The following is a 25,757-nucleotide window of genomic DNA, read 5'->3' as shown; positions in this document are numbered from 1 at the left end:
TGGGGAACCAAAAGGGCAGGCTGGGTACTTGGGCTGCCTTGTGAACAGCACAGAGCCAAAGGCTGAAGAGATGAGCTGTTGGAGGCTGGCTACCAGCCTCCTTTCCCTGACATGCATGGTGGGGAAGTAGGTTCCGAGATGGACTGACTGAACAGCACTACAACAGTCAAGATTTATGGAGCTGCCTGGAGAGCATAATGAATAACACCATCAAAAAATAATCATTGCTGAATATAATTGATGAATTTCTCAGTTGAACATGCTCATTATGAGCTGTAGTAGTAAGTGAGGGAGGAGATGGGATAGAATAAAATATTACTGTGTAACTTAGTGATGTTTGTTACAGAATTTGAGCCCTTGTCCTACTGAGTACACATGGGACCATGCCTGTATCCGATGTTCAAGTGTTAATACAGTTTTGTGTTCAGAATGAACTTTGAAGATGAAAAGCACTATATTATATGAGTGCTATGTAATTTATCTAACACAGACTTCAGTTGTGTTCCTTTCTTTGAGGTACCTGACAGCTGAATATATTTGCTTTTTTTCCGTAACTTTTTCCTGGGAGAAGTGTTTCAGAGAAAATATTTTTCTGTCGATTGTTGTTACCAGATTTGCCCAATATTTGGGGTGTGCTAATTGATTAGGGTTACTCTTCTGGGGTGTGTGTGTGTGTGTGTGTGTGTGTGTAATTCTATCAATGTACTGCTTGTATCACTTGTGTTGTCATACGGAGCTCTACTTCTCCCTGCTTCAAGTTCCCTCCCAATGGAGCTATCTTGCAGGACCTAGGTTCCCCAGGGCTGGGTTTTTCCAGCCCCAGCATCAGACAAACGCACACATTAACAGAGCACATCTTAGCAGCACTCCCAGGCAGACCCCTTATATGTTCCTGGACTCAGCAGGCTGGGTCGAACAGCACCTCCAAGCTGTTACCCTCAAATGCCATGGGCACCACACCAGAAGTGTGGGGCCCATGCTTGGGGTGGGGGCAGCACGCAGAGCCCCGTGGTCCCACTGCCTAGAAGCCGGACCCGCTGCTGGCTGGTTCCGGTACTGGGTCTCTACCTGAACTTTGAAAAACACTGCTATAAAGGATTTACTGTCTCTGAGCTTTCTGCCATTGTGTCTGTTTTTACTTTCTTTTAAACATATTTAGGAGTTCCCTAAGAGTAAATAGTAGCAACAGTATATTATTATTAATAGGTGGCAGCATCTGCAGGACATAGGCTGGAGGGGCCTTGTCTGGCAACAGCAGCCGGGCTAGCAACTTAGAGTAGTAATTGTATACCTAGTACCTTTTTTCCTAAAGCTCTGGTAGCAACTTCTTTCACTTCATTTTGGACCAAGGACTTTTGGCTGACTTTTCATCTCCCACTCATTGTCTCCAAGTGCCATGAAAGCTTCCAGCATTTTTTCTTCAGTCTTATCTGTAGTCGCAACCTTCTTTTTTCGCATTACAGCCGTACCTCTGAAAGAGGACTGGGTGTGACTCCTTTCCCAGCACCTCCGCTCCTATATACCCTCTCTAGAGTGACACGGATCATTCCATCTTTGAAGATCATGGTGTGTCTCTCTAGCATTCAAAGCCTCAAATTGGGATAAGGATAAAATGCTAATCCTGCACTTGGATCCCTTGCATTGCAGTGATTTGTATTGTTGAAGCTCTGGGCTATCCTTGTATGTGATCTCTGAGGATGCTTTTTAAAAAATTAATGAACATGTTTGTTAATAAAGCATTGTCGCAGTGTTTAAAAGGTGTGCCATGTCTCAGGCACACGCAGAACATCAGATGTAACACTGTGCCTGAACTAAATGTTTAAGTAGAATCCATGCTCTATACCATATGGTTTATATGACTGAGATAAATATCTCAACAAAGCTGTTTTGTTAGTCCCGTTTTTCATCCTTGGCTGAACAAGTTGGAGACAAAGAATAGAAACAAGTGGAAATTACAACTATATGAATATTTTTTCTGTCTGTCTTATACACAGGTTTTCATGGTCAACTAATAAGGAAAGCATTTAATTCTGTCTCTCATATATGGTAACCATATCTGACAAAGTTTTTCTTCTTTTACAGATATTTTCCAATTTATCCTTGAATGAGCGCTGCCTTTCAGCATCATTAGTTTGTAAATACTGGCGTGACCTCTGTTTAGACTTCCAGTTCTGGAAGCAGTTGGATCTCAGTAATCGTCAGCAGGTATGAAGACATAATTATGAAAAATTGAGTACATTTGGACAATTCAAAATTTGTTAAAACTAAAATCAAAATTGTGAAGTACATGCTGGTAGTTGGTGATCTTTGTTTCTTCACTTTTCAACTTTACTTTTCCTGTTAGAAGCAGAAGATGAGTGAATTATGTCTTAATTTAGATTTTCTAAATGCACTTTTGCTTTACTTTGAAGTCTGTTAGAGCACACCTTCATTCTGTTCTATTTAAATCAAGTGGTGTGTTACCTGTCATCTATTCATTGAATACTTATGAAAATAAGACTACCACTGTTTAATAGCTGATCTTGGAGAAGAGGTCTGCCTTTGCTTAAATTGTTGAGAATTGGTTGCTACTAGATCTAGTTTTTGTGATCTTTGTCCAGCTGGTAATTGGTTCAGCATAATCTTAGGGAGAGGCGTATCTGTGGTGTTTTGTGGGCGTATTTTTTTTTTTTTTTTTAAATGACCCTCTTCATCAGTAGAGGGTGCACCACTTAAACATGGAGTCTGTGTGTCCCCTGGGTGAACCAAGTCCAGAATTAAACCTATCTAGGATTCACAGAGCATAAAGTCCATTTTGCTCCTCCCTTAGATTCCTTACAGTGTGTGACAGGAATCTTATTGGGCCTGGTGTTGGAGTTGTATATGGTTATTTTTAAATGCTGGATTCTTATTCTGTAACAGCCTATGTGATTATCAAAGTGACTTGAGAATCCACTCAAAACAGTGGTTACACACTGTAGTTTATCTTTGGGATAGACCTGGAGATTGAAAATATGAAGGTAATACATTGGTCATGGTCAGATGAGCCCTTCCTTTAGACCAGGGTGGGCAAACATTTTGGCCTGAGAGCCACATCGGGGAATATAAATTGTACGGTGGGCCATGAATGCTCACAAAAGTGGGGTTGGGATGTGGGCGGGGGTGCGGGCTCTGGGGTGGGGTTAGGGGATGAGGAATTTAGGGTGTAGGAGGGTGCTCTGGGCTGGGACTGAGGGGTTTGGAGGGCGGGAGGGGAATCAGGGCTGGGGCACAGGTGAGGGAAGGGGTGCAGGTTCTGGCTGGGGGTGCGGGCTCTGGGGCAGGGCTGCGGATGAGAGGTTTGGAGTGCAGGAGTGTGCTCCGGGCTGGGATCGAGGGGTTTGGAGAGCGAGAGGATATCAGGGCTGGGGCAGGGCATTGGGGTGTGGGGAGAGGCTCAGGGGTGCAGGCTCTGAGTGGCGCTTACCTCAAGCGGTTCCTTGAAGCAGCGTCATGTTCCTCCTCCAGCTCCTACGTGGAGGCGCGGCCAGATGGCTCTGAACGCTGCCCCATCTGCAGCCACTGCCCCGGCAGCTCCCATTGGAGCATGTAGGAGCTGTAGCGGGGCCATGCCGTGGCTTCTGGGAGCCCGTAGTGCGGCTCTTGACCCAGCGCCCCGGCTGGAGTGGGGCTGAGCCGCGTGGTGTGGCCCCCGACCCAATGCCCAGGCAGAGCGCCAGGGCGGGGCCAAGCTGCAGACCCCGCTCCCCAGTGGGAACGGCTCGTGTAGTTTGCCCACCCCTGCTTTAGGCTGAGGTCAGGGCTTAGCCTTACTTCTGATAAAGTGGAGGTATTGGTCTTATGGTCTGCCCTACGACCATTGGTCTAATGCTCTGATGTAGGAGGTTCCTTGTGGAGTTTCCAAGTATGATATTTGACCACTGGTCCATTTGGTTGATTATTTAATAGGATACTAAACCAGTTTTTTAAAATGCACAGTCATATCCTCCATCCTTATGGGTGGGGTGTGTGTGTGTTTTTAGAAGTCACTATGGTTTTACAAATAGCCATTGGCTGATTAAATAAGGGTGGAGGCTTGAGGACCATTAACGGCAAACCGATTGTTTATTCCTGTACTGTACAAGAAATGGAGGCAAAAAGTTTTTATTTTCATCTGCCCATAGCAAAACCAAGATCTCATACAATGTAACTGTTGAGTGATGAACAATTTTGTCAATTTAGCTGGGTTTGCTTTACCTCTATTTTTAAAAGTAAACTTTTCTTCCTTACTGTTAGGAATTTTCTGTTTCTTCATTTGGATAGGTTTTGTACTGTACTCTGTCCAATATGGTAAAGCTTTGAATTGATTCATAGGCTTAAACAGCTGGAATTTGGCTGTCATTTCTACTTTAAAAGACTTATATTATGCTAATATATTATTGGTTTGAATTGATGAAATGTGTTTAGGTGCCAAGGAGATGAGTGCTGTTACAAAGCAACTACTGTGAAAGGCATTGTATAACAATTCCTGGTTAATGATGACTGAGCGTGGGCTGACATTTTTAAAAAAATCAAATTTTCTATTTTTTTTTAAAATGAGAACATTATTTTTTAAGAGACTTTCTACTCCTGTTTTTTTTTTTCCCCTGTCAACATATTGGATTTCCAGTTATCATCAGACTCTCCAAGCTGCTGCTGTCATTAAAAAACCGGGTATCACTGACATCACTGTAATGTTGAGATGGTAACAGCTATTGGATGGCTGCCAAAAGCTATCCAATACATAGCTTCTTAAGTGAAGAGCAATATCGAGTAATTCCAAGAAGCACGAGCACAATAGCTCTCTACTGTGTTCATAGAAAAGTACCACAGCAGGAGTGAGATTAAGGCCAGGTCTACACTTGGAAGTTAAGCTACATCACACAAGGGTATGAAAAATCCCAGTCCATGAGCAATGTCATTAAGATGACCTAACCACCAACACAGACCATGCTAGGTTGATAGAAGAATTCTTCCATTGACCCAGGCACCGCCTCCTGGGGAGATGGATTAACTATACTGATGGGAGATGGATTAACTATCCCCTCCTGTTGCTGGACTGAGTGTATATGCTGAAGAGTTACAGTGGTGTAGCTGTAAGTGTTTCAAGTGTAGACAAGTGCTTAGTTTTTTCCCCATGAAAGACGGTGGTCCCCTTTTGAGGGTGTGAGCAGGCCATTTAAAACTATAGCTTTAATTGTCATCAGGGATTGGGACAGGACTCATACAAAGGTAACTGTCAAGTTGATTACAGTAATTCATGCTTGGAATCTGTAAAAAACAGAACTTTTTCCTTCCCTCCTTTGTGCAAATGCTTCCTGCTACCAAGTCATAGTACTCGTGTATTCACATATGATATCTCCTTCATTATTCGCTCTATATACATGTTTTTAATCTAAAGAATCAGATGACTATGAGAATATTAAATTGAGAATTTGAATTTTGTTGACAGGTCACTGATGAATTACTGGAAAAAATTGCATCAAGAAGCCAGAACATATCTGAAATCAATATTTCTGATTGTCGCAATGTGTCAGATACAGGAGTGTGTGTGCTAGCATTTAAATGTCCTGGACTTCAAAGGTATACTGCCTACAGATGTAAACAACTTTCAGACACATCTATCATTGCAGTAGCCTCCCAGTGTCCTCTACTTCAGAAAGTACATGTAGGCAACCAAGACAGGCTCACTGATGAAGGACTCAAACAGGTAACCTTAAATTTTTGTCAGAGATACCAAACTTGATACTGTCTTTTGCAGTGATATTAGGTTGTGATGACAGACTTTCTTCTAAAATCAGGCTAGTCCTTTTCAGCTGTATTAACATTGTTATTAAAGGGGTACATAAAGAGGTCAGGAAACTGAGGATTTTCCATACAGACCTTCCATAAAAGAAATATTACTTGGAGTGCCTGGTCTGGTGTAGTGTAAATACATATCTTGCAAAATACGAAAAAAAGTAACCTTTTGCTCTGTTTTGTTATGGTTTAGAAAAAGTTAATCTTTTAGACCAGTAAGTTTTCCCCCGATGCTTGCTCTTAACATAAGAATGGCCCTACTGGGTCAGACCAAAGATCCATCTAGCCCAATATCCTGTCTTCCAACAGTGACCAATGCTAGGTGCACCAGAGGGAATGAACAGAACAGGTAATCATCAAGTGATCCATTTCCTGTCTCCCATTCCCAGCTTCTGGCAAACAGAGGCTAGGGAAACCATCCCTGCTTATCCTGGCTAATAACCATTGATGGATCTATCCTTCATGAATTTATCTAGTTCTTTTTTGAACCCTGTTATAGTTTTGGCCTTTACAACATCTTCTGGTAAAGAGTTCCACAGGCTGACTGTGCATTGTGTGAAGAAATACTTCCTTTTGTTTGTTTGAAACCTGCTGCCTATTAATGTCATTTGGTGACCCCTAGTTATTGTGTTATGAGAAGGAGTAAATAACACTTCCTTATTTACTTTCTCCACACCAGTCATAATTTTATAGACCTCTATCATACTCTCCTCCCTCCCCCCCGATGTCTCTTTTCCAACCTGAAAAGTCTCAGTCTTATTACTTTCCTCCTACCCCTAATTATTTTTGTGCCCTTTTCTGAACCTTTTCCAATTTCAGTACATCTTTATTGAGATAGGACAACGACATCTGCACGCAGTATTAAAGTCGTGAGCATACCATAGATTTATATAGGTAATATATTTTCTGTCTTATTATCATTTATCCCTTTGTTAATGATTCCCAACATTCTGTTTGCTTTTTTGACTGCCGCTGCACATGGAGTGGGTGTTTTCATAGAACTATCTACAAGGACTCCAAGATCTCTTTCTTGAGTGGTAACAGCTAATTTAGACCCATTGTTTTATATATATAGTTGGGATTGTTTTCCAATATGCATTACTTTGCATTTATCAACATTGAATTTCATCTGCCATTTTGTTGCCCAGTTAGCTAGTTTTGAGAGATCCTTTTGTAGCTCTTCACAGTCTGCCTGGGACTTAACTATCTTCAGTAGTTTTGTATCATCAGCAAATTTTGCCACCTCACTGTTTACCCCTTTTTCCAGATCATTTATGAATATGTTGAACAGGAGAGGTCCCAGTACAGAGCCCTAAGGGAACCACTATTTACCTCTCCCCATTCTGAAAACTGACCATTTATTCCTATCCTTTGGTAACGGGTTAAAAGACAGGAAACAATATATGAGAGGACCTTCCCTCTTATCCCATGACAGCTTACTTTGCTTAAGAGCCTCTGGTGAGGGACCTTGTCATAGGGTTTCTGAAAATCTAAGTACTGTAATGTACACTGTATCCACTGGATCCCCCTTGTCCACATGGTTGTTGACCCCCTCAAAGAATTCTAGTAGATTGGTGAGGCGTGACTTCCCTTTACAAAAACCATGTTGACTCTTCCAACCCCCCAACCTCTCCCCCCCAACAAATTATGTTGATCTATGTTTCTGCCAATTTTGTTTTGTACTATAGTTTCAACCAGTTCGACTGGTACTGAAGTCAACCTCACTGGTCTGTAATTGCCAGTATCGCTTCTAGAGCTCTTTTTAATAATTGGCGTCACATTAGCTATCCTCCAGTCACCAAAGCTGATTTAAATGATAGGTTACCAACCACAGTTAGTAGTTCTGCAATTTCACATTTGAGTTCCTTCAGAACTCTTGGGTGAATACCATCTGGTCTGGATGACTTATTACTGTTTAGTTTATCAGTTTGTTCCAAAATCTCCTCTAATGATACCTCAATCTGGGACAGTCCCTCAGATTTGTCTCCTATAAAGAACGGCTCAGGTTTGGGAATCTCCTTCTCATCCTCAGCCGTGAAGACCAATGCAAAGAATTCATTTAGTTTCTCTGCAACGGCTTTATCATCCTTGAGTGCTCCTTTAGCATCTCCATTGTCCAGTGGCCCCGCTGGTTGTGTAGTAGGCTTCCTGCTTCTGATGTACTTAAAATTCTTTTTGCTATTACTTTGAGTCTTTGGCTAGCTGTTCTTCAGATTGTTTTGGGACCTTCCTAATTATATTTTTACATTTCATTTGCCAGAGTTTATGCTCCTTTCTATTTTCCTTACTAGGATTTAACTTCCACTTTTTAAAGGATGCCTTTTTGCCTCTCCATGCTTTTTATTTTTACTTGTTTAGCCACAGTGGCACTTCTTTGGTTCTCTTACTGTGTTTTTTAATTTGGGATGTACATTAAAGTTGAGCCTCTATTTGAGGGCATTTTTTGGTGAGTTCTCCCTGGAAATAGGATTATACGAATATGAAGCTGATACCTTAGTTTTTTGCCTTTGGTCAGGATGCAGGAATTCTGAACTTTGCCTCAGTATTTGAATTATTTTCTCTTGCTCTGTATTCTTTCACCCTAAATACAGTGGTTTCTGATTTCCCTTCTGCAGGTTAAAGACATATTCTTCTATTAAATGGACATAGAAAGCTGTTCTACTTTAAAAAGTAACTTCTAGTTTTTACTTTTTTTTCCCCCTCCTTCCATCTGAATTTTTTTTTTTAAATTTCTGCTTCTGAAATCACAGTTAAAAGAACAAAGATTGGGAGACTCCTGAAACTAAAATCTATTTAAAGCAAAATAGACCTTCAAAATAGAACTTGGCTAATTAATGGGAGACTTGGTGGGTGTCTTTCAAGTTATATCTTGATTTTTCATATTGTGTGGAAAGTTGAAATTTCCATGAATGTTTTTTAAGTCATTTATTTTAATATGAAATAAGTCTTCAAAAACCTCTGGGTTTTTTTAGAACGATTATTCATTTGTTTTATGTTGTTTTCAAAATCAAGATTGTTACGAATTTTCATCTTATAATACACCAATGGTGACAAGGAAGAGAAAAACCATAGAGTTTAGAAGTGCGTGTAGGGATAGGAAACACCAATGAGGGAAGAAACATCTCTAGTTTTGTCTCAGTTCTCCCTACCCTCCTCTAACGATTTCTGGTTAGTGTGTTGGTGGTGAGGAGTTTAGTTTGCTGGGAAATTAATGTGTTGTAATTTTTCCTTCCACCTCTTAATAGCCCTCCCCCAACTCTTTCTATAGACCTCCCCAGTACTACTTGCCTTATTTGCCTGAGCAAGGACAATTCCTGGATGACTCTATCTGTACCCCATTCTGATTATATCCTCTGCAATAAGGGTAAGCAACAGGAACAGATGAATTATTAAGGAACACAGATCCTATATTCACACAATTACCTAGTGTTTTAATAATAAAAAATACAGACTAGATCATGTAAATTCAATCACTTTTTTCAAAGCTCACCCAGGCATCAGCAGTCCTTTGAAGAAGATGGAAAAATTGAATGTTGAAGAGTAAGTCAATATTCAGCTTCAACAAAACACAACACACTGATCTTATCAAAAGAAGTTTATTTCCCCAACTACACTTTGAGATCACAGATGCCTAAAAGACTATATGAATTCAAGTTTCCAGTACTACTGTTTGTGATATCATCTGTGTCAGGAAAGATTCTGGAGTCTGGCCGGTTTAGTCAAGTGAAATGAATTTTCAGATTTTTTGAACAGTGCAGTTAGTAAGAAATGTTGATTGTACATATAAAGCTTGATATTAAAACGAACAAGTGAAACTACAAGCATGTCTAATTTTTATACACAGCTACTATGTGGGACAGAGTCTATGTAACTGGGCACATTGATGCTGGAGTCTTAAGCAAAGAAAGTCATCTTGAATTTTTGGCTTTACTGGGTTTTTGGTGTACCCTTCAATTCAAGCTCTTCCTGGACCACTGTTGTGGCTTGACTCTTAAATCTCAATGTCTCTGTTGCTCAGAAGAGCCTCTAGGAGCAGCACTGAAGTGAGGTGTGTGCTGACTTTGAGGAGGGAGTTAAGCGTCAGTGAACTAGTACATAATGTATTGTCAGTCAACTGAGTATCATAATGATTTAATTGTACATTCAGTGCTTGCCCATTTTTAAAAGTTGAGCGTATGGAACTACCTGTTCTCAGTTTTGTAGCATAATGTTGTTTTGGTGGGAGCAATTAACCTACAAAAACAAGTGAGAGAAAACAATCCTCCTTACACAGTGACTGTGTAATTGAACCACTTGTTGGCATTTAATAGGTTAACATGGAGGCTGTGAGGAAAAATGAAATTCTTTGGATTGTTCCAGAATTGTAATATCTACCTGAGTTTTTGCATTTTTCATTATGAGCTGTACATCAGGCACTGTGACTATTGAATCACCTTCATTTTAGGCACGCATATATCTTGCTGCACATCTATGAACTGTAAATTAGGATAAAAGCTGAGAGTATAGTCTTATTTCAAAGGGTACTGTAAGTATTCAGCCTTCCTATTACAGTTGTTATGTGGCAACCCAGTTCAGTTCAGGCTGACCACTGGCACAACTTCTTATATAAAGAAAAGAGGTGAAACGTTTTTATAAGCCAAGATTTTTAAAAAGTGTCTAGTGATTTTTTTTTTGATGATCTACCCCCTCCCCCCCCCCCCCCTTTTTTTTTTTTTTGCTTGTCCATGTGACAGAGTGGCCTGTTTTTCAGAAATATAGAGCACTTAGCCAATGAAAATAAGGCCCCTTTAAGGTTCCTCAGGTTAGGCAATCAAAAGTGGTGAAGTTAAAATAGCTAGTTACTTTTGAAAATTTCAGGGGTATGGTAGTAGCTGTCCATGCTCAAATGCCTATTCATGATTTGAAGAATGTAGCCCATGAACCATTTTTAGTAGTTCATTTTCTTACTGTAGACAGGACTTTAGTGATCTGGCAACTAGAAGTTCAACTTGTTAAAACAAATACACTAGGAAGTTTTGTTGCAAAATGGAGATGCTTAACAGAATTGATGTATCTGTCTCTGAGGTAACTTTTCCTCAGTCTGTCTGTTTTTCCCAATGCAGACAGTGTAGCAGATACCTCTGATTTTGCCTTTGGCCACAGACATTTCCCATAAAGGGATTTCCTTTACAAAAGGTCACTTTTGTACAAAGATGTGCATTAAAATACTGGTTATTCTTGTACCCCAGAGAATTTCCATTTCTTGACTACTTCCATTAAAGATCAGGTAATAGTGTACCGCCAAATAGCTACATTTTTTCTTCAGTACAATGGAGCCCTTATCACTATCACATTCCATCCTGCACCTGCAACTGGGAGTGATTATGAATTACAAACTTCACAAAATATGTATCCCGAAGTGGTCTTAGTCATCCATTCATTATGCTTTAATTTTCTCAGACTGAGTGCAGTCTGAGTTTTTCAGGAATGACAGCCTTCTGCATAGACATTGTGATCTGGGCAAGGTTTCATGAGAATCTCTGCCGAGAGTCTTATTTTATTTATCCACCAAAATGGGTCACCCATGAACTAATGAAATACTGAAGCTGGTAGTAATCTAAGTTCAGGTTCTGATGTGGGCAACTTATCTCAGAACCAGAGGGAATGGTTATCACAACAAATGGACTTTTTGACTGTGGACTTTGATTCCTCGGACAAGTTAGTTCAGGATCCGTGGTCTCCACAGGAATGTCACAGGTGTATCAATTGTCTAGATCACTGAGCAACCTGATTAACTTATTGGGCAATAATTTCAGTAAAAGGTTGCCCCATTCTATCATTAGTGAAAACACCATAGCCATGTCTGTGTGAACAGGCAAGGAAAACAGTCACCTTCCCTATATGAGGAAATTGAATTCTATGTTTGTTAGATTTCAGAGTAGCAGCTGTGTTAGTCTGTATTTGCAAAAAGAAAAGGAGTACTTGTGGCATCTTAGAGACTAACAAATTTATTTGAGCATACCTTTCGTGGACTACATCAGATGAAGTGAGCTGTAGCTCACGAAAGCTTATGTTTGTTAGAGAAACTCTTCCCTCCATTTGGGAACTTTCATAAGAAAGGTCTTTTTTTCATAGCAGACAAAAAGTGACCTGTTGAAATGGCACTTGCACAACACTGGCTTTTTTGTCACTCTCTCTGTTGGTAGAGATTTGGCTATCTAGCTGCAGACTTTTTTGTCAGGCAAAATTACAAAAGACCTTAGCTCTAGATGCTCTTTCCTAGCCCTTCCCCAATTTGACCCCTGGTCTTTCATTAAGTACATGGCAGTACAGTGTATTGGCACCTCTCTTAAGCTGCCAGGTTGTGCCCCAGAATCTAAGCTTTAATTTTGAGTGTAACCAATGCAGCAATATTGATCTGTGTTTGCAGAGACCTGAAACAATAGTTCTTATTATTTTAGAGCTATCTTGTTTCCCTCAGTGAGATATCCTGATGATTTTAATATCAACATTGTTACCTATATCAGTTCTAATCAAAGGATGTAAGAAGGGAGATGAAAGTTCACATTATGGAACAATGGTGGAAATCTCCTTTGCAAACAGATTGGAGAAGATCTGGAAGACAGGGTAACTGAATTCAGATTTTTGTCAGAACAGTGTGTTGTGGGATCTATCTTTACTCTCCTTAACTCCAGCACAATGGTGCCCTTGTTACTGGTATTGGTGGAGCTTGCCAAGTGCTGCATCATCTCCTATCCCATTGCATGGTAGGAGGGGGGTTAGGGCTGCCCTGTTCCCTGGCTGGAGGAGTTGGGGGGCCTCTGGCTTGTGATCTGTAGTTGATATTTCCAAGCTCTGGCACCCAGGAAAAGATGGATAGAGCATTTCCCAGAGTGACTTCAGGCATAGTTACAAGTCTGTGGTCATGGGTGGGTTTGGGGGACAATGCTGCAGGTTACATTCCGATTAGACGACTCCTGATTGGATTCTTTAGGATTATAACTGTAGAGCAGGGGTGGCCAACCTGTGGCTCCGGAGCCGCATGCGGCTCTTCAGAGCTTAATATGCGGCTCCTGCATAGGCGCTGACTCTGAGGCTGGAGCAACAGATGCTAACTTTCCAATGTGCTGTGGGGTGCTCACTGCTCAACCCCCTGCTCTGCCCTAGGTCCTGCCACCACTCCGCCCCTTCCCCCGAGCCTGCTATGCCCTCGCTTTTCCCCCTTCCCAACAAGAGCCTCCTGTGCACTGCAAAACAGCTGATTGCGGCAGGCGGGAGGCGTGGGGAGGGATGGGAAGGCGCTGATTGGCGGCTGCTGGTGGACGGGAGGTGCTGGGGGCTGGAGGGAGACAGCAGATGAGGGGCTGCTGACCTATAACTGTGGCTCTTTGGTAATGTTCACTGGTAAATTCTGGCTCCTTCTCAGGCTCAGGTTGGCCACCCTTGCCATAGAGATACTGCTTATGGCAACTATCATAGAGAGGCAGCCTAGAATCTGTCTTTTACAGCCCAGGCAGCATTCTCACTTGTGGATATCACCAGTCTACTGTACTGGACCAATCCTTTGGATTCCCTGTGCTCTCAAGCCACCTGAGTCTGTGTAGTATCCAGACACTTCTGCAGTTCTGGTTTCTCTGGCACACTTTCAGGTTGCAGACTCCCTGTCTGGTACCTCTGCTTGGATCCTGTAGTCCAACTGTCTTCAGCTCTGAAACTAGTGCTGAAATCCCCCATGCCTCCATGGCATGCATCCGATGAAGTGAGCTGTAGCTCAGGAAAGCTTATGCTTAAATAAATTTTTTAGTCTCTAAGGTGCCACAAGTACTCCTTTTTTTCATGCCTCCCCAGTAGCTAATGCATGCTCTCCCCTGAGCTCCATCCTTGTGTGCATTCTGAATTGTCGTTTAACTGTTTGAGGACTGCATGATAGATGAAGGTGTGATGATTTGGGAAATGTGTATATTTACAATTTATGAGTTCAGATTGCTGTTATGGAATTTGTTGTATTATAGGGGGCCTTTTTCTGCTTATGGAATCCACCATTTGCTGATAGGGGCTATAGCCCCTATCTACCAGACCAGGACAATGGAGAATTGTTAACCATAATGACTGTGCTCTGACCAAACAATAGATATGCTAACGAGGTTTCTTTAGTGGGGAAACTAGTTTGACCAAAAAAAGAAAAGGAGTACTTGTGGCACCTTAGAGACTAACAAATTTATTAGAGCATAAACTTTCCTGAGCTACAGCTCACTTTATTGGATGCACCAAGTTTGACCAAGTTTCCCTGAAGGGGGATGGTGAACAAAGAGAGTGGGAAATCACCAGGAGCAGCGCAAAGAAACAAACAACCTGGTGTTGGTGGGGGAATATATAAACTTGAGAGACTTTCAGAGACATTCAAGAAGCTATTGGCAGGAGAGAGGAAGAGATGGGCATATTTTCCCTGGTAGCAGAAGAGGTCTGGCTTAACTGCAGGACAGCCAAGGTCAAAGAAAGCTAACTGACCTAGAAAGCTTCGTGTTTTGAAGCGAAGCCATGAGTTGCTGGAGAAAGACCATGGATGCCCCAGAGGACTCTTTCCCCAAGCCCAAAGAACTTTCCAGAGTGGTGAGGAACCTGAGGCTGGGACATGCATAAATATATGTATGTGTTGTTTTATGTAGCTCTATTTCTCATGCTACCTAAGTAAAGCTACTGATAGTCTTAGCTCCAGAAGCTGTGGCTTTAAGTAAAATATTAAATATCGGGAGACTTATAATATTTCCAAAGTTCGCTACAGGTGTTAACGTTCCTAATTACAACCTAGTTTTTTAAATATATACACTGGTTGAATGTGGCTAATGACTTAACTGAATTGAAGGACAGCAAGCCAGATCTTTTACAATGTTTCTCACATTTTAAAAAAATTAACAGATTTTATTTTAAAATCCCCACATTTTTTTTTGTCCACAGCTCAAAGTGCTACAAGTTTGGGGAAGATGTACTTTATTGTGTGTATGAAATAAAGAAGTCGAATCCTTATTAAAGGGGAAAAACTGATCTTGGCCTTAATAGCGGCACTACTGCATATCTATAAAATATATAGACACGTAGGTGCAGTCCTGAATGGCACTGAACAACTTCTTTCCTTCCATATCTCAGGAGCTTCTAAAACAAATGAACAAGAGTTTTGTTCAGATTATTCCACGTGTCGTCTTAGAAAACAAACGAATCAATGTGAAAAAAGAAAAGGAGTACTTGTGGCACCTTAGAGACTAACCAATTTATTTGAGCATGAGCTTTCGTGAGAACACTTCAGTCTCTCTGGTCACGCAATCACAGACATGAAGGTCTCTATCTTAAAACAAAAAAACTTCAAATCCAGACTCCAGCGAGAAACTGCTGAATTGGAATTCATTTGCAAATTGGATACTATTAATTTAGGCTTAAATAGAGACTGGGAGTGGCTAAGTCATTATGCAAGGTAGCCTATTTCCTCTTGTTTTTTCCTACCCCCCCCCCCAGATGTTCTGGTTTAACTTGGATTTAAACTTGGAGAGTGGTCAGTTTGGACGAGCTATTACCAGCAGGAGAGTGAGTCTGTGTGTGTATGGGGGTGGGTTTTTGGAGGGGGGTGAGGGAGTGAGAGAACCTGGATTTGTGCAGGAAATGGCCTAACTTCATTATCATGCACATTGTGTAAAGAGTTGTCACTTTGGATGGGCTATCACCAGCAGGAGAGTGAATTTGTGTGGGGGGGTGGAGGGTGAGAAAACCTGGATTTGTGCTGGAAATGGCCTAACCTGACGATTACTTTAGATAAGCTATTACCAGCAGGACAGTGGGGTGGGAGGAGGTATTGTTTGATATTCTCTGTGTATATATAAAGTCTGCTGCAGTTTCCACGGTATGCATCTGATGAAGTGAGCTGTAGCTCACGAAAGCTCATGCTCAAATAAATTGGTTAGTCTCTAAGGTGCCACAAGTACTCCTTTTCTTTTTGCGAATACAGACTAACGCGGCTGTTACTCTGAATCAATGTGAGCATTTTTTGGCTTGTCATGCAGGAAATACAAGTGCATTATCTGGGTCATTTAATACTGTTTGGCTCATTTTCATCAATGAGGGAAACTACAATTAAAAGGGTATAAGAGAATACTCTAAAATAATTTGTATAGTTTTCTTCAGCTTACTTGATTACTCTGAAAATCAGTTTAGGATCAAATATATTTATTTACTTACATCAAGTGTAAGTATGGTCAGTATGGCTATTGCCTCTCAATTTTCTTTACAAGTGTCTGCATGATAGTGTATTGAACCAAGTTTCCTGGTCAGTCAATGAAGGGGGCTCTGGAAAAACTGCTTGTTATCTCTGAACTTTTTGAGGTCGTCTTGGCTTTCAGAAAGTTGTTTTTATTTGCCATTGGTTGCTAGGTCTGCAGTTAGTTGCTCTTTTTCCCAACTGCTGCCTATAAACCCCCAATTTTTTTTTTCAGTGGTTACTTTGGTACCTAGCTTTTAAAATTACTTGTCAATTGATTAAATTATCTCTAATGTGTCAGTCTGGAGATTAATTGTATTACAAATTTTTGGCTATTATGCCTGAGTTTTTCAAGGCTTGACTGCCATTTGGAACTAAGGTTTGAGTATCTAACTTGCAGAATGAAAGAGAGAGTTACTTGATTCTGACTGCTTTTATTCTTATTAGGTATGCCCCTCAAAATTTAAGGAGAATTAGAATTAATGAACATATATTTTAAACTGGTATTTACAACACAATTATATATTAAAACAAATGTGTTGGAACTGGCGTGGGGCACAGTCCTCCTGGACTGCTCAAAGTTGTCCTGTCAGAAATCTGATTTTCCTAGGCAATGTTGTAAACTTCTTACAGGTTCTTCAATTTCGTCATACTATAGGAACACAACAATCACACTAGTGTTATTCACAAACAAGAAAAAGTATCTTTCAGATGAGCATATGCTTCAAAAACATGCTACAAATAAGTTTATATTCTTGTATGTTTGCTGTTTTTCTTTAAGTATTAACATTAATTTACTTACTTGCAGCTGGGCTCAAAGTGCAGAGAACTGAAAGACATTCATTTTGGCCAGTGTTACAAGATCTCCGATGAAGGAATGATCATTATAGCTAAAGGATGTCTGAAGTTGCAAAGAATATACATGCAGGAAAACAAATTAGTAAGTACATGTTGAAATATATGAAGTTTTAAAAATGCTCATGCTGTCCTTTGTTGTTCTGTTTCCAACTTTTCAGCATCAATATTTTCTCTAGATTTTAGTTCTTAATGCTATTTCTAAATACTTTTTTTGAAGTTGCTAAAACAACTTCTCCTCAATTTGAGATTTTCAGTTCTCTATAGATAACACAGCTGACTGACAAACTGAATGTCAAAACTCTTTTGGTATGTACTGATTAATCCTCTTGGAGGACAGCATATCTAATACCACTCCAGGTAAGTGTATGTTTTTGCACTTGTTGCATGATCTACCCTACAGACTTTTTTTTTTTTTTTTAAACTGCTTCAGTCTAGAAATAGATTTCTTATAAAATATGTTCAGGCGTCAGGTAGATAGATAAATAAGAACACGTCAAGTCCATGCACAATCTTATGCAATAATTACACTCTTACCAATACATTGTTTAATAGGAAGTCAGTGCCACTTTCTCTGAACTTTCAGATGTGTAGTTTTTGTAATGCCTGATCAGAAATGCTTGCAAGTACAACAATTTAGTAGTCTAATCTGGAAATGTGAAACCATTTCTCAATCAGGTTCCAGTAGAGCAATCTTCTTTAGATAAAAGGAAGCTATAACTGTGCAAGTAATTTATTGAAGAGTAATACAGCGCCTTTTGTGACCTAGATATTGGAGGCCATTTCTGAAGTGACAAGTTGTTACCATCAAAGCCAGCAACTGCTGAAAGCAATAGGTTAGAACAAGTGAGTGTCATGTATGTAGGTGAGCTGCATACTATAAGTGTATGTTTGTTTAAATGGTTCTTAGCCAGTTGATCTTTAATCTCAATTAGATAGTTTCACAGTACAGATACTAAAGCAGAATGGCTGTCTGTGTGTTGTATCTAATGAAAAATGAGCTACACTTTGTGGTGAATGATAGACACGAAAGAATACTTTGTATTTGCAGAGAAGTATGGGGTGCAGCAAAAATTAATGTGATTGCCAAATGTAGCCCAGAAGAACATGGAAAGGTCACTTCTTCATGGTGAAAAAATGGCATTTTTCAGTACAAGAGAGACTAAAATGATGGTAAATAATATTGACTCTAAGTGCCTGAAAATATTAAAACAAAACCAGATTTATAGTAGTATAAGTTTCCAAAGATCAGGAGAAATAATACACACTACAGAATACATTGGTGAAGAAATTTTTTTTTTCTTTTGAAAAGGCTGTTTTTTGCTTAGTTAGATTTAATGGTACTCCAAGGAAAGGCAGAAAAACAATCTCTGCCAGATGTGAAGACCCACGATTTGTGCATAATAGCATATGTAGATTTCAATAAGTAATAACTGCAGTTGTGCATACCAAGTTATTTTATGTATTTGTGGCTGCTAAAGAGTGGAACTAGCTGCTATTGGCATAATCACTATAAATATATGGTTATGCAGTTTCTTGTGTAATTTGACCCTCTGTGTACCTGTTTTATTTTAATTATGGCATCTGTCTTTACCCACTGTATTTTCATATTTCTCACCTGAAGTCATAGTCCTTGATTTGTGACATCCTAACTATTTGCATTAGAGAATTTTCATAACAAGGATTTTGCTTCACAACAATTCAACTTATTTCTGAAATTATTTTTATTAGGGTCATTGTAGAATACTCATTTCAGAAATTAGTTCAGAAATTATAACCCCCTTTTAGGGACACTGTAGTCAGAAATGAGTATTCTGCAATGACCCTAATATAAAATTATATTTTCAGAAATGAGTTGAATTGCTGTGTAGCAAAATTCTTGTTATGAAAATACAGAAGGTAGAAAAACTTTTTTTTTTAAACATTTCCTGTAAGTAGTATGCTGGTTTAAGTTGTAATTTGAAGTTTTGTCTTTATCTTCACTTATAATGTATTATCACTAAAGCTGAGCAGAAAATGGGATGAAAACTGAAATTATTTCTTTTGAGATTTCAAATCTCAACTATTTATAGGTTTTTTTTTTTTTTTTAAAACTGTAATTTTAAATTTCCAAATGAAATATTGTTTTGAACTGGAAACTCAAAAGCTTTCATTTTAGGAAATGTCGAAACACTCTGTTTTGACAACTTCAAAACTTTTTTTAGCATTTTTTTAGAGTTGAGAAATTTGTCCAAACTGACCTGTTCCTGCAGAAAGTTTCAGTTTGAATTGTGTTTTGCAGCGAATTAAAAAAATTTCAGCTCTAACTATCACAAAAGAAACTGAATTTGTCACAAAGTATTCCTTCTCTAGAATCTTGAAACTAGAAATGAATTGTGAGACTGAGAGAACTAAATGACACAGGATATTTAGTTAATGGAAATACTGTAATATTCAGTGACGATACTTATTGGTAGCAAAGCTTTCAAAAAGCTGCTAGGTTATTTAAAAACTCCAAGCCCTACGTTTTCCAGCCCCCTAATGCAAAAACCTCATCTGCTATGGGTCAGGACAGTAGGTTGTGAGTTTTAAACTGTGTCACAGTTGTGTGGTGGTAATTTACAGTTTAGAAATCTGAAGGAAAAGGTTCAGAATCATTTGATGCCATGGGGTTGTCTGAAAACAGAGTGATAGTAAGTGGCAAATATGTGCTGATCTATGGTTTGCTTTAAGCAAGTCATAATTTTGTAGACTTAGCTTTATAAAACACCATATATTGCTGGTTGTGCTTAGTTTATTGCTCCTTTGAAATTATGTTCGCTGTGCAGATTGTTCTAGCATCTTGTCAGATTTCATTTAAACTGAGATACATGAAACAGATTTATCCATGGACTACTTCCCTCAAATCACACATTCTCTAGCAAAATAATTTTAAAAAAAGGCCTGACATATAATTTGTATAAATATATTCTTTTTTTTTCTTTGTAATTTGTTTTATGGACTAATAACATCCTATAGAAAAGCTGTTTTTATTCTAAACGTTCTGTTGTGGCTTCAGTCTATAAGATTGCAGAGCAACTCCCTTCTCTCTCTAAGGAGTTGAAAATATGTACATTTCACTATTTCTGGTAATAGGAAACTGTAGCAGTGCAGCATAGAGTGCTCCCTGGTGGCTGAGTTTGCATGTGGACTCATCTCAGAGTTTGTTATATTAAAAAATGAACAAACAAAACTAGGAAGCTTCAAGTTTACAGTGAAAACAAACTCATCAGTAAAAATTCAGCTTTTCTATCAAATGCATAACAGTATAATTAGGTCCCTGTTTAATCTGTGATTCTGCTTCTGTGGGATCTACTCCTTCTTTCAGAATTGTACTCCAGAATCAGAGGTGTCATTTTAAAACCCCAAAATTAGCCTTTTCATTTGCTAAAATAACAGTTGAGAATATAGGTGAAGTGTTACTGTGCTTAGTCAGAGGGCTGAGTTTCTTCTCTGCTCCAGAGCTCAGCTTGATGCACGGAAGGTGGGGGGAACATCAAGGAGCTGGTTGCAATCCAGCCCTGACATAAATTGGAGCTGTTCTTACTTATGCCAGTGGCATAAAATCCCTTGCTGACCTTAAACTAGTGGCGGATAGGCATAGTGGAGCTCCACTCCACTCTAAACACCCCTTTCTCATGACAGGCTGTACCTCAAAATAACAACCTGTACCCCCATATTCACCACTTGTATATGGTTATGATATATATTTGTACTAAGTATGCCTTGTAAAAGTCCTAATCTGTTGACAATTAGTGTCCTATTGAAATGTATGTATCATCATGGTATATGAAGTTATGAGATTCTGCTATAAGTCTGTGACTGAAACTTGTGAGTCTCGGAAATGCCCAGAGATCAGCTCCTTAGAAATAACAAAGGAACTGTGAACACAAGACTTACATGTCAAGCCTCATGTACACAAAAGGTGTAAGCAAGGAAATGCATTTCATATGAAGGACTGAATGCAGGGCTGTCTAACCCTATGACACAACAAGGATTTTTTTTCTATCACCTGCAGGAGAGTATAAAATAAGGGACAGTGACATCATCAGGCCACATCTCCTCCACCACATATACTGAAGGCAACAAGATCATTTAGAAGACAGATACATCATTGAACTGGGGGGAGTGGTCATAACTGGAAAACTTTCTAGTTAGCACAGACTGTTGTAGGCTTTCGTGTAAGAAAAATCTTACTGCTTCAAATTTGATTTAGCTTGATAAAGTTTAGGAATTAAGCTGCAATTTTATCTTTAATTCTATATTTAACCAGTTCTGATCTTCTATGCCTATATAACTTATATACACTTAAAATCTATCTTTCTGTAGTTAATAAACTTATTTTAGTGTTTTATCTAAGCAAGTGTGCTTTTGACTGAAGTTTGAGGAATCTACTCATGTTACAAAGGTTGGTGCATGTTCATACCCTGTGAAGGAATCACAAACTAATTAATGAGCTTATTCTGTCTGGGGGATCTTGAACAGTGTAAGACACAGAGTGTAGGACTAAGGGTGACACCTGAATATCCCATCTGTAATTCAAGAATGGCTGGGCATAGCACTCTGGTATTTGTCCAGGAGTGACTTGCATGCTAGAGACTAGGGTGCGTGGCCATAGTGGCAGCTCAAATGGCAAAACAGGGCATAGTGCACACCGGACTGGTGAGTTAAGGGGACGGCACAATGCAACAGTCCAGATTCTACCCTGGGATATGTCACATGGATCTCGTATCACAGAGCTGTGGCCAGGGGGAGGCTGGCACAGGAGCCGCTGTGCTGCCTCCACTAGCTTTAGGTGAGCAGCTAATTTCTGTACACGGGGAATTCTTTGCTGGCCACCTCTAGTCAGAATCCTATGGCCACTTTGCATCACCTCAGTAGTGCATAGTAGTTGTAGTGGACCAGTGAAGCTACCTCAGACCTGCAGGCAGCCTGAAAAAACACCTGAAAGTGGCAAATTGCCCTGTTTTTCTCACTGGATTGCGTCTGAAACCCAATGATTATAGTATAAATGTCAGCATTGTTAATGGTTTCATTGCAGATCACTTTAAACTGGCATTTCTCAAACTATGGGGCGGATCTTGCAAGGGAGGTGTGGGAGCATGTCAAGGGAGGTGCGAGCGGTGTGGTTTTTAAGAGCTTTGTCAGCCCCAAGTGGCTGGGACTTGTGCAGAAAGGCTGTGCACACCTGGTGGTGGGTATAAAGGAGGCAGCTGGAGCCCCACCACTGGGCTCAATCTCTCCTTCGCCCACCCCATCCCTCACCTGGAGGTGGCTGGGTGGCATCAGCAGTGCAGAAGTAAGTGCTAAGTCTGCTGTGAAAAATATTTACAAATATCACTTAGCCACTCTTACTTCTGTGCTGCTGCTGGTGCCTGCTGCCTTCAGACCTGGGCGCCTGGCCAGCAGCCCCTCCTCTCTGCTCTGCCTTCAGAAATGGGTGGTGGTATATGTACTTGGGGAGGGGAAGAATAAACAACAACTGACACAAAGAAGGGGACCTGATCAGATAAGATTGAGAACCACCGCTTTAAACAGCTAGGTAAAGTGCTTATTCCATGATCTCCATACAAATTCCAACTGCTTCTGACCCAGCAGCCAAAACCTCCGTTGCTCCCAACAGCTTTTGTAATGTAGTTGTAAGTTGCCAGTTCAAAAATCGGTGCATATCAAACGAAAATGTCTTAAAATTATATTTGATATCAAAGTAACACCAGATGTTCTGTAATTTCTTCATTATTCATTTTCATATGTAAACACGTCCTTTCTTTTTTTTTATTCAAAGTAAGTCTTAAAATCTTCCCTTTGCAGCACTGTTGCGGTGTAGTTTAGGTCCAGCTTGCTGTAGAGTAAATACACTTTTGCTTATAACAAATGGTTTGGAACAACCCATGCTATTACAGAGCCATCCAGCAGCAAAATGATGTCTTTTAGAGAGAGGATTGCTTTGCAATGAAATATAGATTAGTGAATACACTTCAGTTGCCTCTTATATTGCAGAGTAACTCCATTATGAGGCTGGTGGGTAAGAACAGGGAAAGCAGAACCTTTTGTTTTTTTGGTAACTGGCTGTTCATAGCACCAAAAGCATGCGATGCACCTTACAAAATAGACAGACGCATTCCTTGCTTTGAACTGCTGACTGTTGAATGGTGGAAATGGTGTACCATAGAACCTCAGAGCTACGAACTGATCGGTCAACCATACACCTCACTTGGAACTGGAAGTATGCAATCAGCAGCAGAGACACCCCGTCCACCCCCCCCAAAAAAGCAAGTATAGTACTGTGTTAAACTACTATAAAGGAAAGTTTTAAAAAAAAGATTTGACAAGGTCAGAAAACTGTTTCTGTCCTTGTTTAATTTAAATTAAGATGTTTTTTCTTCTGCATAGTAAGGTTTCAAAGTTGTATTAAGTCAGTGTTTGGTTGTAGACTTTTGAAAGAACAACCATAACGTTTTGTTCAAAGGTACGAATATTTCAGAGTTACGAATATGACCTCCACTCATGAGGTGTTCATAACTCAGAGGTTCTGCTGCATTAAGTGTAAGTTACAAACAATAGACAGAGAAAGAAGATGGGAGAAGTTATACTGTCACTTGGTTACTTTGTGTACATGTCTTATTACATGTGGACTGTTTTGTTTCTATCCCATTAGAATGTCATGCTTGCTTGATTTTATATTTTCTCTAAACAGGAGAGAAAATACAGGCAAAGCAGGGTGTTCTCCCCCTCCCCCCCACCCCCCATTGGGCAATTGTTCAGTCTGATAACATAGTAAAAAGTAACAAACATTCCACTTTGCAAGCTTGTTGATTTGGTTTGATTTTTATAATTGCTCTGACAGTTTCTGATTTTATAATAGGGTAAAAACTTACATCTAACTACTTTACAGTAGCCGAACATAAATGGAAAAACTGTTTTAGAACCAGGCTTTCAAGTTTAACATATTGGTGTGAGGATATGGTTTTTACTTAGCTGCTGCTGCTGCTATTATTTGTCTGGCTGGAGCTAACTTCTGCAAGGCAAATATTAAATATATTTCAAATGAAATAGTAATGTAGATCAAGATGGTAGGAGATAAATTGGTTAATATTCCTCACCCTATCCCTCCAAAAAAGGTGATTAGTAAATTACTGTACATACTCACTAAATGAAGCACGTAATCCTTGTCCTGCATTCAGAGGCACTGAAACCTCTCAAAAAGTGTAAAGCAACAGTATGGTATTGCCACCCTTATTTCTGCAATGCTGCTGGCAGTTGCATTGTCTTCAGAGGTGGGTAGTTGGTAGGGTGACCAGACAGCAAATGTTAAACAATCGGGACGGGAGTGAGGGTAATAGGAGCCTATATAAGAAAAAGACCCCAAAATCGGGACTGTTCCTATAAAATCGGGACATGTGGTCACCCTAATAGTTGGAGACCTCCCCAGGCTACCTCCCCTCTCTGCAGCAGCAGTCTCTACTTCAGCAGTTCTCAACTGGGTTTGAGACCCCTGTGAGCCCACAGTATGTTTTAGGGGGTCTGCCAAGCAGGACCAACATTAGACGCACTGGGGCCCAGGGCAGCCAAAGCCCCATCACCCTGAGCCCTGCCATCTGGTGCTGAAGCCTGAGCAACTTACCTTTGTGGAACCCTCTGTGGCATGGGGTTTGGCCTTTGCCCTGCTTGCTACCCCCTAATGGCGGCCCTGGCTTTTCTGTGCAGAAGGACAGTTGTTGTGGTACAGGTGGGCCATGGAGTTTTTATAGCATGTTAGGGAGCCTCAGAAAGAAAATGGTTGAGAACCCCTGCTCTATTAGGGAACTTGAAATATGGTAACCTGAGCACAAAATCTAAAGGTTATCACATTTTTTTTTTCTGATCCAGTGACTGTCCTACAATAGCCTTGTTGATTCCCTTTTGGGCTGGGACCCCCAGTTTGAGAAACTCTCTGCTCTTACCAGATTGGACTGGGAAGGGTGTTGTGTATGTGTGTGTTTTTTTTTCCCCCTACCCCCACCCCTTCACCTTCCCCACAGCAGCCCAGGGACTCAGTGGGTAGGTTAGGTTATAAAATTCAGGTTTGTTGCAACTTTGCAGGTGCCTAGTGCAGGTACTTGTTCCATAGGTAGCCAGGTTCCCTGATAAAACAGAATTGGAAGCATCTTAAAAGAAGGCATCTACTAAAAGAAGAGGAGTAAGGTTGGGGCACCTAATGTCTGATACAACAAGACAACAGGTCCATGCTTCCTGATCCACTTAACTCTAGTAAGAGGGAAAGGCAATGGGGTCCCAGAAATGGTGTGAGAATGGGGTGGGGAGGGAGACAGCAGTCCTCCACCAAGCAAAACAGATTACAAAGTAAGCATGACCTGTACTGGGTGACTTGTTGCCAGATGGTTCCTAATGAATTAGTTAATAAAGTTGCGGCCTAGTTCAACCACATTCCTGGTGTTTTGTCTTGTCTTTGTGTGGTGTCTAGAATAATTGGATTGATGCTTACAACCATTAGTAGTGGACAACTTCCATTTTAAGAAGACCAACTTCTGTTTGTATTAACCACTTGACATTTGAAAACCTTGGTTTTGATACTTTGGTTTGTGAGAGCATTTTGAAGTGTTTTAAAGAGAGTTACTTCAGAGTATTCTGTCTTTTAAAGACACCATGCTGATCTATAACGTAAGTTTGTCCATGTGTACTTGATAGCAGAATCTGCAACAAGTTGTTCCATATTTATAATCTTTGCTTTTCCCCATGCTGTTTTAGGTTTGTATCTTTTAACAGAGTAGAAATGGATTGTAAAATCTCATGCCATAATGATTAAATGTAGCTATAAAATTAAGAGTGGATGTAAAGTGGGCAATCATTATAGTCCCTATATAAA

The 25,757-nt window shown here is 40.1% G+C and overlaps 1 protein-coding gene across 12 annotated transcripts in view; it reads left to right on the top strand.

The window, feature by feature from the left end:
* Positions 1–25,757, top strand: part of FBXL17 (F-box and leucine rich repeat protein 17) — a 490,032-nt gene that overhangs the window by 5,792 nt on the left and 458,483 nt on the right. For all 12 annotated transcript variants that reach the window (XM_077817277.1, XM_077817276.1, XM_077817278.1 and 9 more), the window contains exons 2-4: positions 2,083–2,205; positions 5,450–5,707; positions 16,827–16,958. In XM_077817277.1, the coding sequence (XP_077673403.1) occupies positions 2,083–2,205; positions 5,450–5,707; positions 16,827–16,958 (513 nt within the window). The remainder of the gene's footprint in view (positions 1–2,082; positions 2,206–5,449; positions 5,708–16,826; positions 16,959–25,757) is intronic.

This window comes from Eretmochelys imbricata, chromosome 5, assembly GCF_965152235.1.
Source record: "Eretmochelys imbricata isolate rEreImb1 chromosome 5, rEreImb1.hap1, whole genome shotgun sequence".
Lineage (NCBI taxonomy): Eukaryota > Metazoa > Chordata > Testudines > Cheloniidae > Eretmochelys > Eretmochelys imbricata.
This window is presented reverse-complemented; position numbering and strand designations above follow the sequence as displayed.